We start from the raw sequence: 26,154 nt of genomic DNA, 5'->3' as shown, positions 1-26,154 counted from the left end.
TGCGGCTATCTGAGGCTAGCTGTGTTCTACTGCAGTTGCGGTCGGCCATCTCCTGGATTGGTTCCCCTTTCCTATAGCCTAGCTATCTGAGAATAGCTATGTGCTAGGTCAGGGATTGCTCCCCTGCTTAGGGTTTTAACCCCCTGGGGTCGAAGCCCGCACCAGTGCGGTCTGTCTCGTATTTTCTTTATGACCGTGAAAAGAACGAAAAATACTCCGTTAGTTTTGATCGCACAGATAAGAATAAGGTATCGTTTGAAACTGCAAAGGGTCTACTTTTATTTGTGTAGTCAGAATAACAACAAAACAATATGCTTTTGTAAAATAAAGAAAATAAACAGGGAGCGTTCTCTGCAGTCTCTGTCACCTCTCTTCACAGACACATAAATAAAACAACATGAATCTCCGCGAATACTTGCCTCAATGACATGAAAAATATATGTACAGAAAGCTTGAAATGTCTACTTTTAAATGAAGTCGTCCAAAACAAATATTCTCTGTTAAAGAAATCCGTATGAAACCAAAGCGATGTCCAGTTTTCCCATTTTAATTCGGTCACGCCCACTCGCTGATCGCAATTTTCAGATTATAAACATCCACGTGAAACTCGCGCACATGAAAACGCCCACATCTCCTCCACGTAAACAAACAAGTTCATCCCGGGTACTTTTTGTTTCTGGAAGAAGACGCGCTGAGAGGAATAACCCTGAATTTACCTCAAAAGAAGAATAAAACGCAATGTGTCGCGCAGCTAGATCCAGTGGAGGATATCACTCTGATGAGTAGCCTAAGATTACTTGCATCTGTTGTTATTGTGTTATTGTGACATAACTTGTACACATTTTACTAGTTAGACTTTTCCCAAACTATAATTCCTAACTACATGAATGAAATCAAGTGAAACATTTTGAAATATGTGTCATTTCATTGTCTAAATGTCTCATAACGCCAGGATGTTTGTTTAATGTTTTATAACATATAAAACGGCAAGATATAAAAGTAGTGTGTGTGTTAACACTATGAATGAATGTTTGGCACAAAGGTGTGTTACTGTTCAAGTCTCAGTGTTCAGATAAGTATGTTCAAAAATGTGTCCTTGACAGTCACTATATTTTTATTATACTGTATTGTAAATAAAATACAAATAATAATCAAAAACCCACATTATTTTACTCTCCTCACACTCTTTCTTACCTGCCTCAGTCACATTCATATTGATGGCCCATTGTGGGAGGCCTTTTGTCTCTCAGGTGTGAATCACTAAATATTCATGGCCATTGTCACTCCCTCGCATACGGGCATTCTATCAGAAATCATGTTTTACAAACGTTAAATCAATATATTGTTTTCTGTGAAGGAGTGAACAGGATAATTTTCACATCATTTTGTAGCAAAAACTCTAGTCTACCTCATCCAGTTCTCAAAAGTCTTGTGAACAAATATTCTGTATGTGTTTTTTGGCCTTATTTCAGTGACTTAAAAAATTTAGTTTTTCACTAACCTCACATAAACATTTTTTCAAAAACACAAACATGTACTTTCATGCTGCTCACATATTATTGTAGCCCAGTTTGTGCTGAATACAGTGTTATCAGATTTTAGCCATTCATATTTTTTAAGATACTGAAAAAAACACAAATGTCAGGGCATGTCAAAACTTCTCCAGGGCCCCAAAACAGCTATCTGAGGATATCTATGTGCTAGCTCAGTGACTGCTCCCCTTCTTAGGGTCTTTAAGTAGCGGTCTCCTTGAGCCCTTGCCTTGACAGTGCTATCTGTCCTGCTAGGGTTGTAAGTAGATAGCCCACTCTATGTGGTCTGGGCAGCTTTGCAGGAAGGCTATCTACGCTAGGACTGACAAGGATTGGGGTCCTCCTTAGTATAGCCATCTGAGGGTGGTTATATTCCAGCCATTGTTATAGCAGGACGGGCGTACCTGAATACAGCTATCTGAAGCTAGCTGTGTTCTACTGCAGTTGTGGTGAGCCCTCTTATGGAGTGGTCCCCTTTCCTAGAGCCTAGCTATCTGAGCATAGCTATGTGCTAGCTCAGTGATTGCTCCCCTGCTTAGGGTTTTAAGTAGCGGCCTCTTGAGCCCTTACCTAGACAGTGCTGTCTCCCGTCTTTGGGTCGTAAGTAGACAGCCCACTCTCTGTGGTCTGGGCAGCTCTGTAGGAAGGCTATCTCGGCTATGTTATTCTGGTCCTTAGGGACATAACTATCTGAGGGTAGCTGTGTTCTAGCTCAGCAGCTACTCTCTTTACCTGGGATTTAAGTAGCAATCTCTTGAGCTCTTCTAGAGGCTTTCTAGTTAGCCTCTTCAGTGGTTTTGTGCATCCAGGCTAGTTCTGCTCACATAGCATAGCAATCTGAGGATAGCTGTGCTCTTAACTTGGGTGAGATGTTCCCCTTGATCTATTCAGGTTACCCTGTTTCTGCTAAGTTGCGTGAGCGGCCCGTGGTGTCAGTGGCATGGCATAGCTTTCTAAGAGTAGGCTTAGGTGTATGTATGTCACTTCCTTGGTGCTCTCTCATCAGGTTGACAGGCATGCAGGCGCGGCGTGGTTGGATTTTGTTCCCCATAGTGCCCCCTAGGGGGCGCAGCATGGAGTTCCCTAGAAGTGGAACGTCTCAGGTTACGCATGTAACCATGGTTTCCCGAGAGGGAATGAGACGCTGCGCCCCCTTACCATACCTTCGGCCTGCCTGTCTACGTCTCCTTCAGACAGCTAAGTGGATGACGTATTCAGCAGGTGCCCTTTTATACTTCCGGGCACCAGCACTATGACGTTGTGGGCCAATAGATTGCCGTTGTTTCACACGTGCTTCAGACACTGGTTATGCAGGCTGCATTCCCCATAATGCCCCCTAGGGGGCGCAGCCTCTCGTTCCCTCTCAGGGAACCATGGTTACATGCGTAACCCAAGACGTTTTATTGTATTTTTATTTTTCTACCTACAACCTAACTTTATTTTTTAAACCTACACAGACTCAAAAGAAAGTCTAAGCATAGCTAACAGACATACAGCACGTTTATATGTAAAATACGGTGCATCCAAATCAAATCATATACAATTAAACAAAAATGCAGATAATTACTGTACATAACATACCTAAAAATTCCAATGCAACAAACGTATGCAAAAGTGCAAAAAAAAAAACAACAAAAAAACAGGCAAAAGCATTCAAAACAAACGCAAGCAAGACTTTTTTTTCATTTATTTCATGGATCTGTTCTGCTGTTGGTATACAGAGAATTCCTCAGTTTGTACAAAAAAATGTAATTCATTGTGCATAATGCATAGAAGTTCAACCTTAATCCACTATTTTTAATGGGAATTGGTCAATCCAAAAAAAAAAGAAAAAAAAGAAAACCACAGTATAACACCCGATAAACCAACCCATCTTTTGACATGCAATCACACCAAATAACAGAAAGTGGCTGTTATTCCACAAATTAAAAGAAATATATATATTCAATTCAGTTCTATATAATATATATATATATATACATATACCTCTTTCATTAAGACAGCCCAGTGACTGAAGTATATGGGCAAAAAACCCTAGCACTTTTAATTAGATTTACTCATTTTTCTTTGGAGATGACAGATCACAAATTGCCACTGAGGAGTAATTTCCCCAATTCTGAAATGAAAACCCAGGGTAGAGGGGCTGACTAAATGTGGTCTGGATTCTGTGCAGGAGGGTCAGTTTGTCAGAGACATTGTAAAAGGAAACCGTTCCTGCTTCTTGATCAAGAAACACTCCAATTTTAGAGATCACACAAATGTTAGTCTGTTGGTTTTCGTGCCATACATTAAGATTAGCTGTTGGAAAGTCACATTTCCAAGATCTATTGTTAGAGCCAAAGATAAAAGTTCCACCTCCTTGACTAATCTGATCATAAGAGAATGCAATACTGCAACCTGTTCCTCCCCACTGAACTTCAAAATAACAGCGTCCAGATAGACTCTCATTACACAACACCTGGTATGTACGTTCCTGGAACGTACTTACATATGTTTGGCCTAAAGAAAATGGTGAGCCCATATAGTTACTGAATTGTTCAGAATTATTTCTTGACACAGACTTGTTGTTTACATTGAGTTGACTGCAGGCTGATGAGCAATTTAGATTCAGATCACAAGAATCTGTTGATAAAAAGAAAATGGAATTAAACATTCATACCACCAATTTAACATTGTTTTATACAGTGATCGGGAAGGTGCATTGTTCGATTGACTTAATTTGGTGTGTTGTGATATTGGATGACCAAACTCATATTCAACAATTGATATTTAGCATTTATCTCATCAAATTTCATTTCAGCTATGCTAGTCATTAATATATTATTAAGGATGATTATAAAGTTAAGACTTTTTTCATTCATGAATCAATCTGTTTTTGAATAAATGTTTTAAGTAAACAAATCAGAATATGAATGCAACACAGTGTTATGTTGAGTTGTCTCAGATAAATGTTAAGAAAATTCTAATATATGCATTATGCTGAATTTGTCAAAACAATGAGAACCGAACATGTCCCTTTTCAGTCGCCATTGTTTAACCCCTTTCAAATCTACATTTATATGCATTATTGTTTTATAAAAGCCTCTCACATATAAGGAACTCTTCTCTGGTCTTGGGATGGGATGGCAAATCTGAAAAAAAAAAATACAAAAAATAAAGTATGTGTGTTTATCTACTGTAAGTGTTTCTGGTTATAAAAAAAAGCATGTTTGACTTACATTTTGGGACTTTTTCATTGTTCACCATTATATGGACAGCAGGAACTATTGAATGTAAAAATTGTATAACATTATTATGACAATCCTGACAATGTTATGACAATATAATCTGCATCTTCAGTTTGTGCTATATTTTTCGTTAGACATAGAAAAAAAAACTGAATCCAGAATTGAAATTCATTTTTTCTTTTTCAAATAATTGAAAAAGAGAAACAGCTTGAAATCACATTTTTTCTTAAACTAAAACATTCTAAAAAGCTCTCAGCAGGGGTAAACCAGTAAAACGTCAATCAGAAGAAAGTTGCTAAAACGCTCCAGTTGCTGACGTAACCTCGGTTCCCTGAGATAAGGGAACGAGCGTTGTGTATGGGGTAAACTCCTGTTTACTCTGTTACTGAAGCCTGATTTGTTCACGTTTGTGTAGCTGCACAAACCAATGGAGCTTTAGCCCGCCAGAAAGGGTGGAGCGGACGTGTATAGAATGGTGCGTTCAAGTCATGTCGGATACGTCGTATTTACGAGTTGAGCGCACATGAACGCCACCACAAAGTCGTTATTACGAGTAGGAAACTCGAAATTTTCTTTAAGCCCTGAGTTGGGGGCATGTCAGTGAAAAAAACGAGTCGGATGCAATGGACGCAGCCAAAGACTAAAGATATGCAGCATTGGTAAAGTTGTTGAAATGAATAAAATTATTATTTTTTTGTAATGTACAATAAAACTATATAAGTTACATATTCACAATATTATATTATTGTATAATTATAATAGAATATATAATTATTCAGTTTATAAATCACCTTCATAAATTAAATAAAACGAAAAAAAAAAAAAAAACACACTAATGCACATTCTTCATTCAATATTTTGTAGATGTAGAGTTTAAAAAAAAAAAATCATAGAATTTTATGTAGAAAAGTTGAATCGCCATCTTTTTCTGACCAAAGTGACTTGAACACACCTGACGTCATGATAACGACTTGTCAACTCGTAAGTACGAACGTCTCAGGAGGACTTGAACGCAGCATAAGTCTGCTCGCAGCGCCATTTCATCAGAATCATTCGACTGAAGTGACAGTCATAGTTTCGCGTGCAACTTATAGCACGGCAAGTGACAACACTCGGTCCCTTATCTCAGGGAACCGAGGTTACGTCGGGAACCAGAGCGTTCCCTTTCGAACGTTCACTTCACGTTGTGTATGGGGAACGTATCCAGTCACGCCGTGCTATGAGCAGAAGCAGACTAAGCCGCTCTGCGAGCCCAGTTCTGGAGCACTTAAGTTAAGGGTCCCTAGAGAACATGAGCCAACTGAGTCCCAAGCATAGCTGAGGACCTTTGGACATAGCTATTTCCACCGTAGGGAGACATAAGCAGTTTAAGCTGATAAAATCCATGCCTGGAAAGCAGGGACATCTAGGCTGTAAAATCTGTAAAATGTGGACGGCGACGACCAGCCGGTGGCCGCACATCTCTCACCAATAGAGATTCCTCTGGACCAAGCTCAAGAGGAGACCATTCCTCTAGTGGAGTGGGCCCTCACACCTATGGGGCATTGCAAACCTTCTGAGGCATGAGCCAAGGCTATAGCGTCAATTATCCAGCGGGACAGTCTTTGCTTGGTAACCGGCAGCCCCTTAAAGCGGCCCTCCAAAGCAAAAGAAAAGCCACATTGCCTCTGACCAGGAGCCGGACGCCGGATTGCCTTCCAACAGAGCTCCCCAAACGGAGTTGGAAGCATCTGTTGTAACCACCTTCCTCTTGGAGGTCAGTCCCAACCATACGCCTGACTGAAACAGGCGTGAAGTTGTCCAAAGGGCCACAGCTTCGATACAGCGATGGTTTACCTTCATATAAAAGCGGCCCAGGCGCCAAGCATGGGACGGACTCTGGCTTTGAGCCAAAATTGGAGAGGCCGTATGTGAAGCAAGAAGTTCCCGGTTTTAGGGACGCCGCCAGTCGCTGGATGGTCAGGGACTGTTCCGGCGTGACCCAAGCCCGCATCTGGGCAGAGTCCAAAATCGTCCCCAGAATGACCACTCGCTGTCTGGGGAACAAATGACTCTTCAGAAGGAACTTCGGAACATTCTGATGAAGCACAAGACTGCAAATCGAATCATCATCATCCATGTGGGGAATAATGATATTCGGAAAGAGCAGTCAGAACTGCTTAAGAAGGATTTCAGTGAACTCTTTGAAACACTTCAAAAGACTTGAAGTTCGGTCGTTCATCAGTGGACCACTCCCAGCAAGGGGAACTAACATGTTTTCACGGCTGCTTGGGCTGAATACATGGCTACAAAGAACCTGCAGTACAAAAGGAGTCAACTTCATCGACAACTTCAATATTTTCTGGGACCATAGACAACGGTTTAAACTAGATGGCTTCCACCCAAACAAACTTGGTGCAAGAGTCCTAAAGGACAATATCTATTTCTCCCTCCGTCATCCTTCAGTGGTGTGTGCCAATCCACTCTGCCTAAATGGCACACACACCTGGACAGAGTATGAGTGACCACAGGACTTGTGGTTGACATCCCACAAGGACACTGATAATACCACGCAGCCAAAACAAGCTTTCCTCATGGAAACTATCCCGGCTGAGCCCTGCCCAAAGACCTCATCACAGACAGACTGTGATGTACTACAACAGCTCCAAGACTCAGCACCCAAGGACAACTATCTGGAAAACAGCCAGGACAACATATCACAGCCACCGGAAACACCAGAGCCAGAGCCCATCTCACCAGACACACTATCCCTCTCTCCAGAATCTCCACTTCTAAGCTTCTCACAGAAAATGGAGGAACTGGTGTATGCTGGGACCAAACTCTCCCACTCTTTCGCTGCAAGCCCCCAGATATCAACTAAAAAAAATGGCAGGCCCCACAACCACCAAAGACTGCAGGCCCAGCTCTCCCTCCTCCTCCTGTGAGAGCTCTTCGACCGCTGCCACAACGCCAGGTCCCAAACCCTCCTCCATTGGCTGTAGGTGAACCAAAAACAACTGATAACAGCTCTCAGTGATGTGTGTCGGGTCCCCGCTACATTAGCAGCAACATTCACAAATGTTCACAGAACGGGAACCCAGTGTGCCTGTAGCCTTCTATATTTCTGTTTTATCACGTGATAGAAAATCTAAGGCCTTCTCAAGCCATACGGCTGACCCATCTAATCTGCGGCCTATAATGTGTCAATCTAAGATTGCTGTAGAGACAAAATGTAATTCCATGAAGTTAGCATTTTTAAAGGGATCGTTCACCCAAAAATGAAAATTTGATGTTTATCTGCTTTCCCCCAGGGCATCCAAGATGTAGGTGACTTTGTTTCTTCAGTAGAACACAAACAAAGATTTTTAACTCAAACCTTTGTAGTCTGTCAGTCATATAATGCCAGTCAATGGGCACACAATCTTTGAGAGAAAAAAAAAAAAACGTGCACAGACAAATTCAAAATAAACCTTGCAGCTCGTGACGATACATTGATGTCCTATGACACGAAACTTTTATTTGTGCGAGAAACTGAACAGCATTTATATCATTTTTTACCTCTGATACAGGCAATATCCAACTCTCCTGAGCTCATCCACAACATCCAGCGCGTGACACGTCAATGGCTCTGGAACATAGATGTATATATACATAGTAGGGGTGGCACGGTACATGTATTCGTACCGAACCGTCACGGTACGAGTGTCTCGGTTCGGTGCATGAGGCCTTACGACGAATACAGGCAAATCACCCCCAATCCAGAAGGGGGCGCCCGCATTAATGCAACGCCGTTTTATAACCGCCAGCAGAAGAACAGCGAATACCACGAGTTGCGCACTTGAAAACAAAGCCCCCTAGACAGTGACCATGTGCTGATTCTGAACGCGTCTCTCACATAGACTGACAAGGGAGTATACTTTAACTGCACTCAACTGTTTGCGAAATGGGGCTTTGTGCTCGTGTATCCCATCTCTCTCATTCGGCACAAATCCAAATATTCCATAATATTTCCATATTTGCGATGTAACGAATCTGAATGCTAAACTATTATTTATTATGTAAATTATAGGCTTTGTACTTCAGTCGCGTTCCAGCGGTGACACAGAGGCGCGCACTGATGTTTGGCTCACTGTATTTTATTTTGATAAAGTACCAACTGCGCGGTCAAGTTAACAATGCTGGAACTGATGTGTGTGTGTGTGTGCGCGCGCACTCCGGCGCGATCACTTCAACTGTTTCCTTATACCAGCAGAATCAACTTTAAATACTTATTGTCTTATTAATAATCACTGTATAAAGGTCTGCTTTTATTTGTGTACACACAATGAAAACAAAACAGATTTTATATATATTTTATATATATGTGCCAGAGCAGGTTGACGCGTCACATGCCGGATGTTGTGACAGTCGGACATTGAGGTTTATCAGAGGTAAAAAAAAAAATTATAAATACTGTTCAGTTTCTCGCACAAACAGATTGTTTCGTGTCTTAGGATATCAATGTATCGTCACGAGCTGCAAGGTTTAATTTGAATTGGTCTGTGCATGTTTTTTTTCTCTCTCAAAGATTGTGTGCCCATTGACTGGCATTATATGACTGACAGACTACAACGGTTTGAGTTAAAAATCTTCGTTTGTGTTCTACTGAAGAAACAAAGTCACCTACATCTTGGATGCCCTGGGGGTAAGCAGATAAACATCAAATTTTCATTTTTGGGTAACTATCCCTTTAAACATTCGCTCACTAAAAATAAATAACTTCTGATCAATGATTTAATAACCACAAACAACCTGGATTTTATGTTTCTAAGTGAAACATGGCTTGAAGACAGCTGCAGTGCAACAGTCCTAAATGAAACAGCCCCTCCTAACTTTAATTTCACAAGTGTCTGCAGGACTGTTAGGAGAGGTAGCTACTCTATTTAAAGAGGTTTATCAATGCAAGCAAGTGTCATTTGGTCAGTATTTGTCTTTTGAATACCTAGGTATTGTGCTAAAAGGTGCTCCACGCATTCTGTTTATCATTATTTACAGGCCTCCAAAATACTCTCCAGCCTTTATTGAAGAGTTCACAGAACTGTTATCAATGATTTCCTCAGAGTTTGACTGTTTTACTATTGCAGGGGATTTTAATATTCACATAGATAATGCAGAAAACAAAACTGCAAAAGAAATTATAACCGTTTTGAACACTTTTGACCTGATCCAGCATGTGCATGGACCCACACACAATCGTGGACACACTCTAGATTTACTCATCAGTGGAGGTCTAAACATTTCATCCATTGTTATTAAAGATGTAGCACTCTCTGATCACTTCTGTATTTTCTTTGATATATTGATCTCTGTTACCACTGAATCTAGATCTGTCTCTGTCAGAAAGAGATGCATTAACGAGAACACTAGTGCGCCATTTATGAAGGCTATACAGTGGGGCAAAAAAGTATTTAGTCAGCCACCAATTGTGCAAGTTCTCCCACTTAAAAAGATGAGAGAGGCCTGTAATTTTCATCATAGGTATACCTCAACTAATGAGAGACAAAATTAGGGGAAAAAAAAAATCCATAAAATCACATTGTAGGATTTTTAAAGAATTAATTGGTAAATTACTCGGTAAAATAAGCATTTGGTCACCTACAAACAAGCAAGATTTCTGGCTCTCACAGACCTGTAACAACTTCTTTAAGAGGCTCCTCTGTCCGCCACTCGTTACCTGTATTAATGGCATCTGTTTGAACTCGTTATCAGTATAAAAGACACCTGTCCACAACCTCAAACAGTCCAACTCCAAACTCCACCATGGCCAAGACCAAAGAGCTGTCAAAGGACACCAAAAAACAAAATTGTAGACCTGCACCAGGCTGGGAAGACTGAATCTGCAATAGGTAAGCAGCTTGGTGTGAAGAAATCAACTGTGGGAGCAATTATTAGAAAATGGAAGACATACAAGACCACTGATAATCTCCCTCGATCTGGGGCTCCACACAAGATCTCACCCCGTGGGGTCAAAACGATCACAAGAACTGTGAGCAAAAAATCCCAGAACCACACGGGGAGACCTAGTGAATGACCTGCAGAGAGCTGGGACCAAAGTAACAAAGGCTACTATCAGTAACACACTGCGCCACCAGGGACTCAAATCCTGCAGTGCCAGACGTGTCCCCCTGCTTAAGCCAGTACATGTCCGGGCCCATCTGTTTGCTAGAGAGCATTTGGATGATCCAGAAGAGGATTGGGAGAATGTCATATGGTCAGATGAAACCAAAATAGAACTTTTTGGTAAAAACTCAACTTGTCGTGTTTGGAGGAGAAAGAATGCTGAGTTGCATCCAAAGAACACCATACCTACTGTGAAGCATGGGGGTGGAAACATCATGCTTTGGGGCTGTTTTTCTGCAAAGGGACCAGGACGACTGATCCGTGTAAACAAAAGAATGAATGGGGCCATGTATCGTGAGATTTTGAGTGAAAACCTCCTTCCATCAGCAAGGGCATTGAAGATTAAACGTGGCTGGGTCTTTCAGCATGACAATGATCCCAAACACACCGCCCGGGCAACGAAGGAGTGGCTTCGTAAGAAGCATTTCAAGGTCCTGGAGTGGCCTAGCCAGTCTCCAGATCTCAACCCCATCGAAAATCTTTGGAGGGAGTTGAAACTCCGTATCGCCCAGCGACAGCCCCAAAACATTACTGCTCTAGAGGAGATCTGCATGAAGGAATGGGCCAAAATACCAGCAACAGTGTGTGAAAGCCTTGTGAAGACTTACAGAAAACGTTTGACCTCTGTCATTGCCAACAAAGGGTATATAAAGTATTGAGATGAAATTTTGTTATTGACCAAATACTTATTTTCCACCATAATTTGCAAATAAATTCTTTAAAAATCCTACAATGTGATTTTCTGGATTTTTTCCCCCTCATTTTGTCTCATCATACGTATGATGAAAATTACAGGCCTCTCTCCCTTTTAAGTGGGAGAATTTGCACAATTGGTGGCTGACTACTGCAAATACTTTTTTTCCCCACTGTATCTTTAAAACCAAGCATTTCTGCAGACTCTGTTGATCTTCTCCTGGATTCATTTAACTCAAAAGTTAAGAATGTTATTGATGATATTGCTCCGGCAAGGGTCTGCAAGAAGAATGGCAGACAAAAAAAAAAAAAAAACCACCATGGACAAAATCAACAGCAGTTCAGAGTATGAAAAGACAATGCAGAAAAGCTGAGCGGATGTGGCGGAAGACAAAACTTGAAATTCACTATAGCATCTATAAAGACAGCCTCAAATGGTTCAGGTCGTACTTAGAAGGAAGAGGTTATTGCGAGTATAGGAGAGCATAAGTCTAATGCAGAGTTCACACTGCACGATTTTCAAACTCGTCGGATCGCTGTTGTTTTCACACTGCGTGACTATCTGGGGTAGCATTCAGTCACTGCTGTGTTCACATTGCACAATGGATCGGCGACAGGGGCTTTCACATTGCACGATTTCACAATAGGAAGAATTGCCGACAACTCTGTCTGATCCGCAAACTACGTTTCACAACAAAACACACGCGAGAAGTGATAAGGAAATAACGTGAGAACCTGCGTGTGTCAGACCGTTGTTCTCGAGCGAGACTGTACTGGAAGTATTAAGATTATGCAGGAGGGAGATGCAGGGATTGTGTTCTGCAAAGAGTGGTAAATAATAATTTGCAGTAACTGTTATGCTGATGTTGCGGCTGGTCAAGCATTTGTGCTCGTTTCTGTATGATATAATTGTACATATTAAAATACTGATATGGTCTATAACTCCTCACTGAACTTCCCTCTGCCCTGTATCTTTGTCTCTCATTGGCTGAAGGTCATCGTGATGTAGTTTTCAGTCAGAAATCATTGCACACAGCGTGATTGTGAATCGCCGACAGCTCCAGATATTTAGCATGCCAAATATTTCGCGGGCGTCGGCGATTCTCTCAGATCGCGTCGTTGATAATTCACACTGCGCAATTGTCACTCGCGTGAACGAGCTCCGATTTGCCTCCGATGTCGGGCATTTGTCGGCGATTTATCAAAACCTGTCGGCGAGTGAAAAATCGGGCTAAAATCGTGCAGTGTGAACTCGGCATAAGTGGACATCCATGACATGCGGAGTCCCACAAGGCTCAATTCTTGCACCGCTCTTGTTTAGCCTGTATATGCTCCCACCAAGTCAAACAATGAGAAAGAACCAAATTGGCTATCACAGCTATGCTGATGATAGCCAGATTTACCTAGCCTTATCTCCAAATGACTATAGCCCCATTGACTCCCTCTGCCAATGCATTGATGAAATTAGGCAAGGCAAGGTAAGTTTATTTATATAGCACATTTCATACACAATGGTAATTCAAAGTGCTTTACATAAAAGGAAGTGAAGTAGTCATTAAAAATAATAAGAAATTAAAAATAATAAAAATCACAACAATAAAAACAAAGTGATTTAAAAATTGATTTTAAAAGAATTTAAAACATTTAAGAATAGAAAGTGATTATACATAGTGCAAGCAGTTCGGACGTAGCACAGTGCTCATTCAACAAATGCACAGCTAAACAGATGAGTTTTGAGTCTGGATTTAAAAGTGGCTAATGTTTTAGCACATCTGATCTCTTCTGGAAGCTGGTTCCAACTGCGGGCGGCATAATAGCTGAAAGCAGACTCCCCTTGTTTTGTGTGAACCCTTGGTATTTCTAACTGACTCGATCCTAATGATCTGAGTGGTCTGTTAGGTTTATATTCATTGAGCATATCTCCAATGTATTTAGGTCCAAGGCCATTTAGAGATTTATAAACGAGTAAAAGTACTTTAAAATCAATCCTAAATGTAACTGGAAGCCAGTGTAAGGACCTGAGGACTGGTGTAATATGCTCAAATTTTCTGGTTCTAGTCAGAATCCTGGCAGCAGCGTTCTGGATGAGCTGCAGCTGTGTAATGGTCTTCTTTGGAAGGCCGGTGAGGAGACCATTACAATAATCCACCCTGCTGGTGATCAAGGCATGAACCAGTTTCTCCAAGTCTTGACTTGAAACAAAACATCTAATTCTTGCAATGTTTTTGAGATGACAGTATGCTGATTTAGTTACTGCTTTGACATGACTACTAAAACTAAGGTCTGTCTCCAGAAACACCCCAAGATTTTTGACTTGGTTTTTAGTTGATTGACCCCTAGAGTCAAGGTATGCATTCACCTTGATAACTTCATCTTTGTTTCCAAATGCAATGACTTCAGTTTTCTCCTTATTTAACTGAAGAAAGTTCTGGGACATCCAACAGTTCATTTCATCAATGCATTGGCAGAGGGAGTCAATGGGGCTGTAGTCATTTGGAGATAAGGCTAGGTAAATTTGCGTATCATCAGCATAGCTGTGATAGGCAATTTGGTTCTTTCTCATTATTTGACTTAGTGGGAGCATATACAGGCTAAACAAGAGCGGTGCAAGAATTGAGCCTTGTGGGACTCCGCATGTCATGGACGTCCACTTAGACTTATGCTCTCCTATAACTCACATAATAACCTCTCCTTCTAAGTATGACCTGAACCATTTGAGTACCATCCCAGAAAGCCCGATCCAGTTTTCCAGTCTCTCTAGAAGTATGTTATGATCAACCGTATCAAACGCAGCACTAAGATCTAGTAGTACCAGAACTGATATTTTGCCTGAATCAGAATTGAAGCGAATATTATTTATTATCTTAATGAATGCTGTCTCTGTGCTATGATGTGCTCGGAAACCAGATTGAAAATTGTCCAGGTATCCATTTAAGTTTAAGTAGTTGTTCAGCTGATTAAAAACTACCTTTTCAATAATCTTACCTATGAACGGAAGATTTGATATTGGTCTATAGTTGTTCAACATTGTGTTATCAAGATTGCGCTTTTTCAGAAGGGGCTTAACAACTGCAGTTTTCAGGGAGTTTGGAAAAATCCCAGAAAGAAGTGAAGCGTTCACCACTTCTAAGAGATCTGCTTCTAAACAGTTAAGCACACTTTTGAAAAAAGATGTGGGAAGTGTGTCAAGATAACATGTTGATGATTTAAGGTGCTATACTATTTCTTTCAAAATTTTGCAATCAATTGCTTCAAAAACAGACATAGTCACTTCTTTTTGAAATTGCGGTCGAATCTGTGTGACCTCTGCAAAAGTAGATATGCCAATCTCCTTTCTGATATTATTGATCTTCTCAGAAAAGGAGGACGCAAACTCATTGCATTTACTGTCGGAGAGCATTTCACTGGGAATCTGACTTGGGGGGTTTGTCAGTCTCTCCACAGTAGCAAAAAGAGTGCGAGAGTTGTTTAAGTTACTGTTTATAAGGTTTGAGAAGAAGGTCTGTCTAGCTGTGGCTAGTTCCACATTGAAAGCATGAAGGCTGTCTTTATAGATGCTATAGTGAATTTCAAGTTTTGTCTTCTGCCACATCCGCTCAGCTTTTCTGCATTGTCTTTTCATACTCTGAACTGCTGTTGATTTTCTCCATGGTGATTTTTGTCTGCCATTCTTCTTGCAGACCCTTGTCGGAGCAATATCAATAACATTCTTAACTTTTGAGTTAAAAGAATCCAGGAGAAGATCAACAGAGTCTGCAGAAATGCTTGGTGTTAAAGATATAGCCTTCATAAATAGCGCACTAGTGTTCTCATTAATGCATCTCTTTCTGACAGAGACAGATCTAGATTCAGTGGTAACAGAGATCAATATCTCAAAGAAAATACAGAAGTGATCAGATAGTGCTACATCCTTAACAACAATGGATGAAATGTTTAGACCTTTACTGACGAGTAAATCTAGAGTGTGTCCACGATTGTGTGTGAGTACATGCACATGCTGGATCAGATCAAAAGTGTTTAAAACAGTAATAATTTCTTTTGCAGTTTTGATTTCTGCATCATCTATGTGAATATTAAAATCCCCTGCAATAGTAAAACAGTCAAACTCTGAGGAAATCATTGATAACAGTTCTGTGAACTCTTCAACAAAGGCTGGAGAGTATTTTGGAGGCATGATCCGTGGGAACCAAAACTCCATCGCTCAGAGGTGTTCAGAGGGATGGAGGGTGAAAGCGAGCTGTTTTTGAGGGAGTTCTGGCCGAGGCGAGAACTGACCCTTTCCTCTTCCTTTCTGATGGGTCAGGACGGCCTCTGGGGCTCAGGGTCCAGCACGAGTTGAGGGTGTGGGTCTTGGCGCTTTGGATAAGAAAAACACTTTGCCACCTGGGGGCACTGCTGAAGCCAAGGCTCAGACTTCTGAGGCGGCGTGGGCTTTGCAGGTTGAGTGGATGGGGCTTTCTGTCGACTAGCAGCCGCAGCACCAGAGCGCTTAGGGAGGAAGTGACACAGCACTTGCGACATCTTCTGAGCCTCTGAGAAGCGCTGTGCAAACCCGTCCACAGCAGGGCCAAAAAGGCCCTTTGGCAAGACCGGAGAATCATGGACGGCTATTCTCTCGCCATCCCTTATTTTAGTGAGGTTCAGCCAAAGGTGGAGCTCCAACACCACCAGGCTGGCCATGGTCTTGCCGATAGCCTGAGCTGTGGCTTTCATAGTACACAGAGCTAAATCAGTCACTGTGTGCAGCTTTTTGAAAGCATCCTGATGTTGGCCAGACTCGTCCATATCATGGAGAAGTTTGGTCTGAAACACTTGTAGAACTGCCATTGTATGCAGCGTCGATCCGGCCTGACTGGCCACTGCAAACGCCCTGTTGACCAGAGCCGAAGTGGTCCTACAGGGCTTCGAGGGATGCGCTGCATGGGCCTTTAATCCCAGGGCGGACGGTGGACACAAGTGAGCAGTGCCATCAACGGTGGTGAGAGCTGCTGAAGAGGAGGGGCTAACTCGGGCCGAATAGGCGGCGCGCCAGGTCTTGGTCAGTTCCTCGTGAACTGCAGGCAAGTACGGGGTGGGCTGCTGGCGGGAAGGTGGTTGACGGCGTCCCAGCAGGAAGCACTCATCTAAAAGGCCATGGATGGACGGGCTCATCCGGAGCCGACTACTCGAGACCCAGATCCTCCACCGCCTTGGAGAGAACATGGATCAGCTCACTGTCCGGTTTCAGCCGCAATGGTTGTGAAGGGAGGGCTTCGGGCTCCTCACTGGAAGCGCACCATTCTACAGCATCTGATGCCGTCAACGACAATCTTTTCCTCGGAGGCACCAAAGGAAACCAAGCCGCTCGCTGCAGAGGAGGGGCGTTGATCCTCTCGTGCGAAACACACTGGCGTGACGAGGAGGAGAGGGGGGCACGATGGCGCTGGGCCGACATGACACCACTCGCAACCGTTGAGAGAGAGCTGCTGCTCCACTGTTTCTTTAGGAAAGGAAGGAAACGGGAAAGCAGAGCCGGAAGTACCGCCTTCGGTGAAGGCGGCGATATGCGAGCGAAAACTGGACAAACTCATTCTCGCAATGAGAACATGAGCCGTCAGCTAGAGCAGCCTCTGGGTTGGCCCAGTCGCTGGGCCCGTGCAAATGCACACTCGCGGCGTGACATTTGCAACAACGCGCACTGGAAATTTGCTCTAATTTGCTCTTTTAGAAAGTGCCGGATGGCCGCAGGGGAGACTCGTCCTCTGCCGGGGGCTCTTCGACGGCGACGAGCGGGTTGATATGTCATGCAATAAAATATTTTTAGTACAACTGACTTTGTATTTAATGTGAATTTAATAAAAACATTGAAAGTGTTATGATTTTAGCTTAACTTACATTGTACAGACAGAGAGCAAAGAACATTATCAAAAAATAAATAAATAAATAAATTCTCTGACTTCAGTCTAGAGTTCAAGCACTCTCAGAAACTCCCATTAAAATCACTGAAGCAGTTTACACTGTGAAATGAGTATCTTACTTACAAATTCGTACACACATCTGCACTTTGTGGTTTCTAATGAGAGAATTCGCCAGAAAGAGGTATTCAGTCAGCGAGCGAGTGAAGAAAACACCGGCATTTTAGCGATGACTCATCTGAACGCCTCTGATTGGTCATTGCATTCATAAGCTCAACAGAATCGTGTGTGATTGGTTATAATGCGCAGTGCTGTAAAAACTTATCTGTATCTGGCTCAGCGCCAGCTAGCAAACGCAGATTTCAATTTGGCAGCTGGTGATGTGCTCAACGTACTGAACGATCTAATCATGCCGGTGTGATCGTATCAAATATTAATCAGCTATTTTTTGTCTTTTGAAAGCTGCATTCAAAATCCACTTAGCTCAAAAATCTACTTTGAATGGGCATGCATAGACAGCTAGGGTACTACCATGGTCAAGGCAAAGAAACGTAGTAAGGACATCATTAAAATAGTCCATGTGACATCAATGGTTCAACCGTAATTTTATTAAGCCACGAGATTACTTTTTGTGCACAAAGAAACAGGGTTGCTGCAGGATTTTTAAGCTCAAATTTAAGACTTTAAGACCTTTTTTAAGACCTGCACAAATAAAATTAATACCATATGAGCAGGGTAGGGCAATGTCTATGGTAAACTGTAAAATGACTGTAAAAGCATGATTTACAGTTCAGATTAGGGATGTCAACGATTAATCGATGATCAATTAATTGTTGATAAGAGATGCAATCGATTAACGCCATCGATGGTCGATTAAGCAGTTTAATTTTGGGATGCGTGGGACAGCCCAATGTACAGGTATTGAACAGCATGAATGCAAACGCAGTCACAATGTAACATTTGCCTGCCAACCCATTATTTCTCTTATAAACAAAGGTTTGTACCTCCACTTGTGTCATAATATTCACATTAAAATGTTTCAAATGGGTAACAGTGTGTTTTGCGGCGCAGGCCCATGAGCCACAGTTACGTGTGGGATCATTTGATTTTAAATGTCAATTGCAAACATTGCGATTGTGTTTTAAGTTACAACGAGTACAATGAAACCATTTAAAGAGGCGCGTTCAGCGGTCTCCGTGACGGGATCTGAAACGGCCAAAAAAGTAAAATGATCCGTACTATGGCGCGCTCTTTTCATTTTATCAAATGATCATAATCACATCATTTTACAGTCCTGCTACTAGCCTTTTATATAGACTAAAACCCCTTTAATTTGGAGAAAGCCTGCGTTTTGAGTGGCATTTTCACATCTTGTCATGCCGGTGAATATATGCCACTACTATAGATGCATTTCACAGCATTAAGGTTAATGATTAATCGATTGTTAATTTAAACGATGATCGATCATAGAACTGATCCAAAATTGACATCCCTAGTTCAGATAGAAGTTTTCACAAAAACAAAAAGTTTTATAAAATGATACGTCACATTTCAGCCTTTAAACCATTTTTTAAGAAAATGGATGAGTCAAAAGTATTATATTAATTTAAACAATTATCAAAACATTATTATATTAATTAAATAACATACAAACATTTTACCGTTTAGAGTTTTGTAATGAATTAAATCCTTATCGATCCACCAGTTCACATTTACAGCTCTGCGTGTTTGCAGGGTAAAAACATGGGTTGAGTTTTGCATAGGTCTGAACAAAAACAACCAAATGTTCCTGCAATACTGGAGGCTGCAGTTCTAGGACTGCATAGGACCCTATTTTTTGGGACAGCACCATCTATTCAAACAGAGGAGACCTGATTCAAACATCAAACAAACAGATGCAAACAAACAGCACATCAGACGTGAAACACTGCGGCTAATTAACTGAAGTCTCACATAGAAACAAGTCTTTCCAAGAAAACTGAATTTTAAACCAGAATATATTGAAATAAATTAGGTTAAATATTTCAAGAGGGTTACCAACGTGTTTGTTTAGGGTTAGGACAATAAGTGTATACAATTAAATAACATAATTCCTTAAAAATAATAATATACAGAATTGAATAGCAAGTGCTATAAAATAGTATGAGCCACTAATATTTAGTCATTTAGCAGGTGCTTTCATCCAAAGCGACTTATAAATGAGGACAATGGAAGCAATCAAAATCAACAAAAGAGCAACGATATGCAAGTGCTATAACAAGTCTCATTTAGCCTAATGCAGTACACATAGAAAGAGTTTTTTAAATTATATAATAAAAGAAAACATAGAATAGAGCAAGCTGGTGTTAGAGGCCTTTTTTGCTTTTGTTAATTTTATAATAAAAGAAAACCGATAGAATACAAAAAGATTAGAAAAGCTAGTGTTATTTTTATTTATTTTTTTGGAAAACAAGCAGTAAATGAAGTGTGCGCAAATCTAAAAGGGCCAAGTTTTTTTCAACATGCACATTCAGTCTCTGCCAGCAGGAGGCGCTTTCAGAACTGTTTCTCCGGTAACGGCGGAACACAAAGCAGCTGCAGCACTGAGAAGGGGATAGGTGTGTTTGACTTCACGCGGCGCCACACAGACCTATCGGCGAGAATAGCCGATTGCAGTCGGGGGCGGAATTGAAAGGAGAGACGTGAAGTCGGACTCTTTCTGCTCCAGGTAGTGATGCTCTCGCGGTGTTTGGATACTCTTATCACAGATGAAGTGAATAACATGCAATATTTGTCAAATGCACGGACCTTTCAGAAATGTTTTCATGAGCAACAGAAACACTTTATATACTGCTTAATACAGGGTCATCTGTTCAAGAATAAAGTTAAACAAACATATACTATTTAAATACCAATAAGCGTTTATCAGTGTTTTTTTTTTTTATTATTAAATGTGACTCATTATAACATCGTGACTATACAGTTAAAAAAAAAGCTTTTACTGTTCTAAAAACAGATTTGTGGGCAGTGGCCTATTTTTTATTTATTATTATGCAAAAATTATACAAAGGTTTGTACAAGCATATACAACTCACAACAAGTACAAAAACAAATAAACATTCATGAGAATATGTAAAGTGAAAATTCATGCCAGGGGTAAAATTACAACAATTTAAAGTAACAAAAAGCTTCATGGGTCTTGCTTTTTTGTTCTTAATTTTATCTAATGTAGTAGTACCATTTGTTTAATCTCTTTTTATAAAATGTTCAAAGTTTGGCTTAGCTTCCATTTTTTCACACGATTGTGATATTTTCCTAGTAAAATAATATTTGTGAGCTGTATTGGAAGAATGTTAGAAACACACGTCATTGTTGTTGTGTGGTGAATTTGGCCAATCGTGAAACAGCTGTGTGGTCATCAGCGCTCCCGCAGTCGCTCTGGAGAAACTGCGCTGGCTGAGTCAGCCGGCTGCTCTCGAAACGCTCTCGCGGTACTTTGATGCCATACGTGACAGTGACCTGGCGTCGGCGCCGGTTGAAGTCGGACAAATTTTCTAACCGGCATGCACTTCAAGTCAGCTGCCGATCGGTTTTCATGGTGCCGCATGAAGTCAAACACACCTTATAACTGCAGCCTGGAGATCTCCAAATGGGGGCGGGAACTCCAAAACGGGGTGGGAGCTCCAAAATAGGGCGTGGCTTCCTCCCATTGACAGACAGGCACATGACACGCATGCGCAATTTTTTCTTCCAGTCAACTTCAGCGCAAACTCCGCCCCACAGCGGATTCTAAAGATTTTATTGGTTGTGTCAATCACAGTGTTAATTTAAATTTACTACACTATGCAACAAAAAATGCTAACCCCTAAACCTACCCCACACCTGACCCTAACCTTAACCAGTGAAATTGGCGCTGAAAAGAAAGTTGCAGTTCAGGAGATAAGCAATTAATAAGATTATGCGATATGAGATTGTTGAGCCTGGCCGTTCCGTTCCGTAACTCCCCAACCGGACAATGGCACCTTTTTAGTTACACCCAACGTCTCTACCCCATCCTACCCTGCGAATTTAAAGCCCCAGGACGCCTCCGTTGATTACAACAAAGCGATAGAGTAAAATCTTCCCCTGCGCTGCGCTGGGACGGCTCGCGGGAGAGCTCGTGGGTGATTCTCGTTTATATCATTAAGCAGAGGTTCAAACTCAGGTCCGAACACCACTGGCCACGAGCTTTGGGCTCTGCTCTCACCAAGAATATTGATTTATAAAGCATATTTTATTTTAGATATACTAGAAACAATGTTTAATTTATAAAGTGTTATTTTGAAATGTAAATCAATAACAATTGGCTGAAGCCAGAGCCAATGGTGAAAGTCTTTGTGCAAAGAGACCCTGCCCCATTTCGGAGGTTCTGCCCACTTTTGGAGTTCACGCCCCATTTTGGAGACCTCCGGTCTGCAGTTATACCCACTTGGCAGCACTGGACTTTGAATCATGCAGCGCTCATATTTATTTATAGCCTTTTGAAGTTTAATCGTCACATTAAGCTGTATCGCAATTCTGGTCTGTACCCAAATTTAAGACCTCTTGAAATCATAATTAAGACTTTCTTGTACAATTTAAGACTTTTTATGACCTTAAATTTGATAAAGTAAATGGAAGACTTTTTAAGGACCCATGGGAACCCTGAGAAAACAAAAATAATGACTTTATTCAACAATTCTTCTCCTCCGATTTACCCTAGCGCCATTATGGAGAGTATCATGATGCATGCGTGAGGTGCTGCTGACGTAGAACACACATGCGCTGTGCCCGGTTTACGTGGAAAGGAAAGCATGTGCATGCATCGTGGTACTCTCCATAATGGCAGAAGACAGTAACTCGTGGGAGAAGAATTGTTGAATAAAGTAATTATTTTTGTTTTTTCCACACAAAAATATTCTGCTAGCATCATAAAATTACGGTTGAACCACTGCTGTCACATGGACCATTTTAACGATGCCCTTACTTCGTTTCTTACTATGCATCTTAATTTGTGTTCTGAAGATAAACAAAGGTCATACGGGTTTGGAATGACATGAGGGCGAGTAATTAATGACAGAAATTCAATTTTTGTGTGAACTATCCCTTTAAGCCCATAACTGATCCAATACTGTTTGTGCTACAGACATGAATGAGACCTGACAGTGTGAAGCTTTCTGAGGTAGAGACATGGATGGTGTACCAACCGCATAACAACATGCCAAATACCACATAGGACACCTTAGGAACTCCATAGCAACACCCTGGCAATCACCCCCAACACCCAAGCAATATGGTGGCAAATTCTACATGAGTTGAGCAAGATCAGCAAGTTGAGCAAGCACCATTCACTCCAAAAAGTGTTTAAAAAAAAAAGATAAAAAGTAAAGCTCTTAAGATTTATAAAACATTTTAGTGGTCAAAAATATGTAATTTTACCTTTCTCTGATATCCACAATATGTCTTGTTCACAGAGATCATCTAGTTGGGTTTTCAGCTCACAGACAACTTTTTCTATTTCCACAAATGTCAGATGTTGGCTGATGGAGATGGTGCACAAGTTTGAACATTGGTAGCGGGAAAGAGATGAGAATTTCTACATGCAGAAAAAAAAAGCAAGACAAAAATAAGGTGTATTCGCAATAGAGCTCTTGGTGCCAACCACAGTTCATTTGGCGTTTGATGAATACAGCTTATTTGGTTCATTGGTTGGATGGTTAGAGAATAGTTTAGCCAGCTTGAAAGGCAGTCTAGTGGGCAGTTCATGTGATCTCACATTGTTGTGTACTGATACTGCAAATGTACCGCAGTTCGGATCCAAATGTACAAAAAAAAATAAAAATAAAAAAAATAAATAAAAAAAGACATTAGTACCCCACCTCCCATCACTATTGACACTATTAAACCAAACTCTACCAGATGATTACAAAGTAACTTTTTTTACCTGAATGAAATTGATGTTATCCTCTATCAGTGAAAGCTGCCCCAGTTCATCATGTCTCTTTCTCAGGTCATTGATCTCCTGCTCCAGTGTAAGTACAAGTTTCTCAACTCTGTTTATTTCTGCTTTCTCCTGAGCTGTGATCATCTTTGTTATATTAGCTTGACGCTTCTCCATGGAGCTGATCAGCTCAGTAAACATCTTCTCATTGTGCTCCACTGCTGCCTCTGCAGAGATCTGTCAGAAGAATAAAATAATAGAACTTCTAACTATTGTTAGAAGCAGCCCATTGACTGCACCTGGACATAGCTAAGTATTAATGTAGCAACATACTGGTAAAAATACTTCATTACATGAACTATAACATGCTAAAATGCACTTACCTTATAAGAGTCCATGGCTTGTCTTAGTTCCTTCACCTTGATCTCTCGCTGAAGCATGTCCTCTTGCAGATCATCCTGATTTGACTTCAATTGTTCCTGTGAACAATTAAATTAAAAAGGTCATTAACTTTTCATTGCAAAACACAGGCAAAATACTAACAATAGAATAACTTATTTCTAACAATGTTTTATGTCTTTGAAACAGGCAAGCACACACACTCCCCATTCTGATTAATATATTTGTACATTTGTTTAAGTTATGTCAGTCTTCTAACTGCTACAAATTATCACACAGACAAATCTGTCACTTTACCTGTATTTTTTGTCTTTCTGCTGCAGGTGAAGTCATGCTGTGGTTCTGGTGGTTGATTAAAGCGCACTGCATACATATCAGCTGCTGATCTTTGCAACAGTACAGCTCCAGTAGTTTATCATGTTGGGAGCAGATCTGGTCCAGTAGATGAGGTGAGGCATTGACCAGTTTGTGCCTCCTTAATGCAGGAGATGTATAATGAGTTTGAATGTGAGATTCACAGTAAGACGCCAAACATGCCAGACAGGACTTGATAGCTTTTAGTTTGGTCTCAGTGCAGATGTCACACTCCACATCTCCAGAAACAGCAAAACTCAGGACAGGAGAGGCTGTTCCTGCTTCTGGTGCTTCTCTCTTCGTTTTCTCTACAACTTCAGCCAGCACAGTGTTTCTGCTGAGTGCTGGTCTTGGGCTGAACGTCTGCCTGCACTGGGGGCAGCTGTAAACACCCTTCTGATCACCCCGATCCCAGAATCCATTAAGACAGGTCATACAGAAACTGTGACCACAAGTTGTAGTTACTGGGCATTTCAGAAGATGAAGACAGATCGGACAGTTAAAAGGAATTTGATCGTCAGAAGATTCTGCCATTTTTGTACTTTAACCTTCAGAAGCACTGTAGAAAAACAGTAAGCGATATAGAGGTACAATTAATGACTTTAACAAAAGTTTGAAGTGTAGTTTAAACATTGACCGTTCATATCTTAATTTTTAAATTATATTTGTTTTAACATTTTTTTGGTTGAATTTTGCATTGAAATGTATATGTGAATTTTATTTTAGATATATTTTTTAAAATATATTTTATAAAAAAAAAAAAAAAACACTGTATATCAGGGGTGTCAAACTCAGTTCCTGGAGGGCCGCAGCCTTGCAGAGTTTAGTCCCACCCTGCTCCAACACACAAACCATGTAGTTTTCAATTGAGCATGAAGGATGTGATTAGCTGGATCAGGTGTGTTTAATTAGGGTTGGAGCTAAACTCTGCAGGGCTGTGGCCCTCCAGGAATTGAGTTTGACACCCCTGCTGTATATAGTTCTATATAATGCAACATTTACTCTTGGCCCATGGCCCAAATCAAGTTTGAATTTTGGCCCTTGGTGGTAAATGGTTTGGGCACCTCTGCTCTAACAAAATGAACGAGGGAACTACACCACATGTTTATGTGCCTTATCACAGACATGTTTGCCTGGTCACGGTCACCTTTAGGGCAAACCCGAACATTCCATACTCTCAATAAAAGTGCTGCTTGGTGGACGACATGCATCGACATCTGCAGTGCCTTGCAAGTCGCTATTAAAAGCTATATTATACATGCTATTTTTGTTGTTATAATTATTAGCAGCACAACATTATTTGAGGGAAGGGCAAATTATCTCTAGCATCCCTTCCCGGACTATGCAAAATAAAAATAGCAAGGATTTACAGACCTGATGAGTTCTAGATGTATTAAAAAGAAATGATCTTAAAAGGACAACTGCAAACATCTCTAAGTGACCACTTCCTGGATCAGTGAGAAACTAAATACAAGCTCAAATGGTCAGTCTGTAATTCCATGTTGGCACAGGCTGTTTTCACATGTAACCATTGCTCAGAATGTACCCTTACAACAAATAGCATATTACTTATTTATTCATTGCGTGAATCGCATTACGATTTGCATTTAGTGAAAACAAGATGCTATCTGTTGCAATTTACAGTTGGTGTAAACAGTAGGCCTATCCAACACAAATAGCATCAACAGGCTATTAACGTACACTACTTCCGCGAAAATTATATAGAAAATTAGCACGTTTGTAAAACTAAAACAAACAAACAAACAAATAAAGGGTTCAGATTTACATAACAACAACACACTCAAGCTTGCCACTTCACACACTCACCATCTCTTGCACGCAGTTGAAATAACAGAGATCGCCTCCCTTTTGTTTTCTGAGAAAAGGGAGGGGTGGATCGATCACTCAAATAATTTTTTAATAATATAATTTTATTATATTATACTAATATTATAGATTTATATTATATTTTTTTATTC

At 40.9% G+C, this 26,154-nt stretch overlaps 1 protein-coding gene across 2 annotated transcripts; it reads right to left on the bottom strand.

Moving 5' to 3' along the window:
• Nucleotides 1-2,958: 2,958 nt before the first annotated feature.
• LOC131551863 (E3 ubiquitin/ISG15 ligase TRIM25-like) lies at nt 2,959-26,154 on the bottom strand. 2 transcript variants are annotated; one of them, XM_058795048.1, is made up of 8 exons: nt 26,003-26,154; nt 24,119-24,734; nt 23,806-23,901; nt 23,426-23,659; nt 22,921-23,077; nt 4,751-4,795; nt 4,622-4,663; nt 2,999-4,154 (listed from the first exon to the last, which is right to left on the bottom strand). In XM_058795048.1, exons 2-8 carry the CDS (start codon nt 24,707-24,709, stop codon nt 3,586-3,588), a joined length of 1,734 nt encoding a protein of 577 aa, XP_058651031.1. In that variant the 5' UTR covers nt 24,710-24,734; nt 26,003-26,154; the 3' UTR covers nt 2,999-3,585. The 2 variants fall into 2 exon arrangements, with proteins under 2 accessions (XP_058651033.1, XP_058651031.1); XM_058795050.1 differs by lacking the exon at nt 26,003-26,154 and having other exon boundaries at nt 2,959-4,154.

The sequence above is a fragment of the Onychostoma macrolepis genome, chromosome 13 (genome assembly GCF_012432095.1).
Source record: "Onychostoma macrolepis isolate SWU-2019 chromosome 13, ASM1243209v1, whole genome shotgun sequence".
Taxonomy (NCBI): domain Eukaryota; kingdom Metazoa; phylum Chordata; class Actinopteri; order Cypriniformes; family Cyprinidae; genus Onychostoma; species Onychostoma macrolepis.
Note: the sequence above shows the minus strand (reverse complement) of the source record. Positions and strands in the feature narration are given on the sequence as shown.

Bases quoted from the DNA above. Each gene is read 5' to 3' on its own strand.
- LOC131551863 (XM_058795048.1), bottom strand. From the start codon at position 24,709: ATGGCAGAATCTTCTGACGATCAAATTCCTTTTAACTGTCCGATCTGT. The intron at 4,796-22,920 runs GTAAAATTACAT...TACATTCAATAG, and splicing joins ATTGTGGATATCAGAGAAAG to TTCCTGCTGTCCATATAATG. The intron at 4,664-4,750 runs GTAAGTCAAACA...TTTTTTTTTCAG, and splicing joins CAATGAAAAAGTCCCAAAAT to ATTTGCCATCCCATCCCAAG.